Source organism: Mycena indigotica (assembly GCF_014461135.1).
Source record: "Mycena indigotica strain 171206Taipei chromosome Unknown Mind.scaff0003, whole genome shotgun sequence".
In the NCBI taxonomy this organism is placed as follows: Eukaryota; Fungi; Basidiomycota; class Agaricomycetes; order Agaricales; family Mycenaceae; genus Mycena; species Mycena indigotica.
The window spans coordinates 5,170,345-5,176,378 of record NW_023503002.1 but is presented as its reverse complement, the minus strand read 5'-3'; the positions used below and the strand labels follow the sequence as shown (position 1 = coordinate 5,176,378).

The window sequence follows — 6,034 nt, the reverse complement described above, 5'->3', positions numbered from 1 at the left end:
GCGAATGGGGAGGGAGGCGGCAGCGCGGGTCACGGTTATATACGCCCCGCGCGGCTATATTGTGATAGGGCGTCGCGCATGGATGGGCTTGGCGCGCATCCCCGTTTCCACGGCGCCGCTGCATCGATTCGCTGGGTGGGGATCAGGTGATGGTGTTGCTGTTTGCGGGCGGCTTGGCGCGCAGATCGTGCGTTGCGGCAGGGACCGGGACTTATTTATAGCACGCACGATGGCGAGCGCAATGTCGAGGAGACCCCGGGTGGATATGCCAGGGCGCTGCGATGGTGCCGTCCAGCGACGCGGCGCATCTCCTGGCTCAGAACCCGGGATCCAGCCCATGGCCAACGAAGCAGCGTCCACCCGCGCGTCGACGCCAAGCCGCGCCAAGCCGCAGATCGCGGAGAAACGGCAATGCTATATTCATCGTATTCATCGTGCACTCACAAAGACTGATCACATCCGTCGCCACCCGCGGTCCGGACAGATGGCATCCGCGGATCGCGACCGCGTGATCGGCCCGGGGTGTTACGAGGGCCCAGGCGCTTGGCGGGCTTGGCGCGGGGTGCAGACTCATGCTGTGTCATGAGCAGTGAGCGGTGGGAGGAGGAGCCAGAAGCGCTGGGTGGGACCTGGGTCGCGCGACCGGGGGATCACCGGCAAGGCCTGTTCGGCGCGGGCTTGTGGCATAGAGGGCCCAGTGGGAGCAGTTTAATTTTGCCCTGGGGCTGGCACAGATGCAGCACACAGGGCATACTGTAAGATTTTATTCAATTCGAATGGCCCGGGGGGCTGTGACACATTGATGTCCGAAAACATTCGTATGATGTTCCCCATTTGGCAATTTGGCGCGCCGAAGGCGCCGGAATTGTAAAGAATTACCATTTTGGGAAGCCAAAATCCACTTTTTGCTGTGACATACGAAAAAATTTCGTATAAAATCGGTCGTGTGACATGTGACATACGAATTGAATAAAATCTTACAGTAGCAGATTGCCACTGGTAACCGGCGTTCCCCAGGATGGCAGGTTCATCGAGCAGCGGAGAGCGGTCCGAGGCCTGTTCGAGCAGAGCTCGCATAGTGGCGTGGCCGAATGGCGTGCGCCCGCCAAACGCCGGCGTGCACGCCACTGATGGCTGTGGCGTGGCGTGAGATGGCGTGGGACACTCCCTAAGGATTTTCTTTGTCGTTTGTCACTGTGCACTGAATCCCGCGGTGGGTTACACTGGCTGTGGTCATTCCCCCCCGAGGTGCTTACTACGATTCCGGTGTCGTCGACCGGTGTGTTCCGAGCCACTGGCAGGCTTCTGTAACCATTGAATGTAGCCCAGAATGGGGTATATCTTTTTTCGATTGGCTGCAGCTCCGAGTGACGATCCTAGCTGCTTGCTTGCTGCGGGTCTTTCTCTGCATCGTACGTGCGGAGACGGAAGACGACGTGGCAGTCACGGTGACGGGACGGCTATCAATAATGTAATGTGACATGTGACGCAAAGTTTTTTCTGCATCGAGTCGGCCTCCATGCGGGCGCTGCAGCGTGAAGGGCGCACACCCAGCCACACCCCTGCATTCCTGGCCATCTCTTTCCGGCCTCCATACAGCTCCCCAACGCCGCCGATGCCGACGGCGGCTGAAACTTGACGCGACCGCTTGATACTTTTGGGCTGCCTCCGCCCGTCATGTCCTCCGTCGACATCGAGCTCGTCGAGCGACGCACCGCTACCACAACAGCAACACCGACCCCGGATGTGTCCGAAGGCGGCTACGGCTGGGTAGTGGTCCTCGGCTGCGCGGTCATCAGTGCGTCGCTCTTCCAAGGGGGGTTCAAGATCCGAATCACGGATATAGGGTCGGAAAGTTTTTTTCCGACCCTCCGGGGACCCCCCCCTCCCCCCCTCCTGCCATATAGGGTAATATGTTCCCACGATTAGCATCATGTGACCACAGATGCGATCAAAAATTGGTATAAAAAATTTAATCTTTGTGAAACTTTTTTTTTCAAAAATTTTTATATATTTGTATATGTATGTGTGTAGGTATCTATATACCTGGAACCCTTAAATACACATGGCAGGCCATATCACTGTTCAATATGTTCACCTCTCATCCATTACCTGATGATGGGCCTGTGATAGGGTGTACTATCCAGGCTCATGGGCCTGAAAGTATATAGATATAAGTATGGGGGTTGTGAACTATAGAAATGAGAGTGTATACACCATATTTTCAGTGTCTTTACACCCATATAAGGCCCAAATCTTTTATATATAAAAAGTTTTTTTTACCCCCCGGGGACCCCTCCCCCCTACCCCATGTGCCTGATAAGGATCTTGAACCCCCCTTTGTGCTCTTCCTCATGTTTGGCTACTGCTGAATGCCTGCTAGCATGGTGGTACCTGGGCATATCGTACAGCTGGGGCATCGTCCAGGCCGCGCTCGTCCGCCGCGGCCTCGCCTCCCCGTCCACGCTGTCCTTCGTCGGCTCGTCCGCCGTCGCGTGCATTTCGGGGCTTGCGGTCGTCAATGCGCACATGATCCGCCACCTCGGGGCGCAGAGGACGGCACTGCTGGGGATAACGATGATCGGGGTGGGGCAGCTGCTGAGTAGCTTCGCGATTGGGGATTGGGACGAGGTGCGTGCGACTCTGCTCTGAAGTCTAACCAGTGGAAGTGACACTTGTGCAGTCTCTGCTTCATGGTCGTGTCCATTACCCCCGCACAGTACTTCCACAACCGACGAGGTCTCGCGAACGGGATCGTGTACGCGGCGGGGTGGACTTGGTGGGGTGGTCAACAGCTTCTTCATCGACGCGCTGATCGAAAAACTCGACCTGGGCTGGACGTTCCGCATCCTCGGCATCATCACACTTGCCACCGGCATCCCCGCTGCCCTGCTCGTAAAAGAGCGCACCCCCATCCGCACAACGGGCTTCGTCGACCCCTCCCTATTCCGCGACCCCAAATTCATCACGCTCTTCCTCGCGGGCGCAATCGGCACCTTCCCGCTCTTCGTCCCGCCCTTCTTCCTGCCGCTCTACTCCGCCTCGCTGCACCTCTCCGCGCGGGCCGGCGCCGCCGCTGGTCGCGACGTTCAACTTCGCCTCCGCGCTCGGCCGGCTCACGTGCGGCTTTCCTGCTCGCGCTCGTGCTCACTGGCCCATCTCCACGTCCCTCACGCCCCTCGTCGTCTTCGCTGTCGTCAACGGCGCGGCGAACGGCGGGTTCTTCTCCACGATGCCGACAGTTGTCGCCGCGGTGTTCGGGCCGGCGCGGCGTCGGCGTCGCGATGGGCATGACCGTGACGGGCTGGGTCGGCGGGTACCTCATGGGCGCGCCGATCGCGGGGTACCTGCTGAGCGCGTATGGCGGGGGCGCGCAAGACGCGTCGCTCGAGGCGTACCACCCCGCCATGTGGTATGCGGGCTTGATGGCGCTCGGCGCGGCGGGCCTCGTGTCGCTGCGGCGCTTCACGAGCAGCACGAAGCTGTTTGCGAAGATCTGAGGCTGCGCACTCGGCACCGGAAATCGTGGTGCAGCTGGACGACGGCTCGAAGAGGAGGGTTCGGCGTTGGAAAGAGTTTGGGCTCAGACTGCTTGTGAAGAGGAGGGATCTAACTCTAAGTATTTGTGTCTGGAGGTGATCCAACTATAAGGTCTACACAGTTCTGACTGTTCAATATATATATACTACACAGGGCTGGGGCTACGCCCCAGCTATGAAAAATCCCACTACGTACAGAATATCACATAGGTGCAGCATGCCCAATGGCCTTCTTAACTATGTGGTCTACTATTGTCTACATAGATTGCAACCCAAGGAAGTGAATTTTATGTATTTATTTAACAATTTGTCAGAAAATTAAAATACTCAGTACACACTTAGAAAATAACCCATACTGTACTATTTTGATCAATTTGGCATGTCACTGTCACACCCAATTTTTGTAAACACCGGGAATAATTTTTTCTTGATTTTCAGATTTTTGGGTGGCTTTTGATTCCATCAAAAAAGCAGTGATCCGGCCGAATTGAATGAAATAGTACAGTTTGATGTGTCCATGCTACTGGGGGCAGGATCATGATGTCATGTACAGCTTTATATCCCAATGAGGATTGGTCACATTTTACAACTTTTCTTACCAATTCAGGGTTTTAACAGCAGTGATCCCAAAAATAGAAGTGTGGAGCAAATGAATTGCTAATGCCAGCGCCAAACATGTGCATACATTCACACGATGTGGCTCCTAGACACCGCGTGACGGCGCGGTGTGACGCGTGACATGCGGGCCCGATCGGGCCCGCACCCTCCCATCGCCCCGTACCAGGGGAACCCAGAGCTTGAGGCCAGAGAGCAAGAAGAAGTGGCTAGGACAAGGGTGAACATAAGAGACAAGAGCCTGAGCTGTCCAGCCCAACCAAGGGCTCAGGTCAATGAGGCAAGCTAGCCTGGGTGTTGGAAGTCGTCTAGACGCCCCTTTCCTGGGGTATGGTCGCAGCAACCCCGCTCTAGGGGACCAGGCCGGAGTAGGGTTCAAAGGAAGAGACTTCAATGCTAAACCTAAGGTACAGGAGTAATACTGTAGTCTTTATATACTGTGGGCGCTAGGGGCCGATCGGGCCCGCTGAGGGTCGATCAGAATGGAGCAGGGGATGTCTCTGGTCGTCCCTGGTCGCTCCGCTAGGAGCCCAGGGACCATTCCTCTGGAAAGGAGCCATGCCAAAGTCGACACTAAGGAGTGTTTGGCAATGCAACAGTGAGGAGCTCCCTCCTGGACCCTGTGGTTGTCTAGGGCCGATTGGGCCCGCTGTCAAGGGCGTCCGGCGGCGCATCATGATCCCTGATGGCGGGTCATGATGGCTTGATGGCTGACTAAAGCGCGATCCGTGATTATGTCCCTTCTCTGGGATATTAGTGTTGTTGCTCATTGCTTTGAGCTTGTGAATTATGAGGGCTTGTCAAGCCCTAGGGCTCTAAGGGTGGTGAGGGCCCGATGGGCCGTATAGGGCCCGTTGGCCCGACCCGAACCCTGACAGAAGTGGGGGTTCCCCTGACACTAGGCACTAAACAAGTGGCCATATTTGGCAGCAGGATTTATATTGGAACAGTCTGGAAGCCTTGACTAGAAAATTTGAGGAGCCAATCAGTGGATCAAGTTACATCATTATATATTACATAATTAATCAAAAGAGGACTCATGGAGGCTTGTAATTTCTATAGAAGTCAATCTGTGAAACAAATAACATATGACAATTTGTTGCAGAAATTGCCACAATTTGGGTTGCGATCGGCGGTCCCTTAGACCCGGTCAGGCCTGCCCACCTGCCCGCTCCCTTTGTCCACCATTCCTTCAACCCTTTCCTTTCACCCTACAAGAATTCTGCATAACGCCCATCCAATCTGCAATTCTGCCCTGTTACTCAGTCATATAAAAGCCGTACCTCAGGCTGCAGCTTGTATCAAGTAGGCGAATACAAGGGGGGTTCAAGTCTCGAATCATGGATATAGGGTCGGAAAGTTTTTTTCCGACCCCTGGGGGACCCCCCTCCCCCCCCCCTCCTGCCATATCGGGTAATATGTTCCCACAATTCGCATCATGTGACCACTGATGCGATCAAAAAGTGGGATAAAAAATTTAATCTTTATGAAACTTTTTTTTGCAAGAATTTATATATATATGTATATGCATATATGTATGTATGTATGTATCTGGAACCTTCAAACACATATGGCAGGCCATATCAACTGTTACACTTTCTAGGCTGATCACTGATGACAGCATCACATTTGATCCCATCATCGATTTCTGATGATATCATCAATCTCTATCACATTGCACCAACCAACCCCAAACGAAGGCTAACACAGCCTTACCATATTTGGTTAGATGATATCATCCATCAATCCATCAATGACTCATACCGAGTCATATCGATCTGAGTCAGAGCGAGTCATGACATGAGTCAGGGTGAGTCGGTATGAGTCAGAGTGAGTCAGTATTAGTCAGCCTGGAATTAGTATATAAGGAGGACGCTGGT

The 6,034-nt window shown here is 54.2% G+C and overlaps 1 protein-coding gene across 1 annotated transcript; it reads left to right on the top strand.

Annotated features, from left to right (window-relative positions):
- Positions 1-1,677: 1,677 nt before the first annotated feature.
- Positions 1,678-3,500, top strand: MIND_00398400 (Monocarboxylate transporter; the record flags this gene model as incomplete). Its single annotated transcript, XM_037360811.1, has 4 exons — positions 1,678-1,798; positions 2,384-2,635; positions 2,684-3,120; positions 3,243-3,500. The coding sequence occupies 4 exons, from the start codon at positions 1,678-1,680 to the stop codon at positions 3,498-3,500; spliced, it is 1,068 nt and encodes a 355-aa protein (XP_037223696.1).
- Between the last annotated feature and the right edge of the window lie 2,534 nt (positions 3,501-6,034).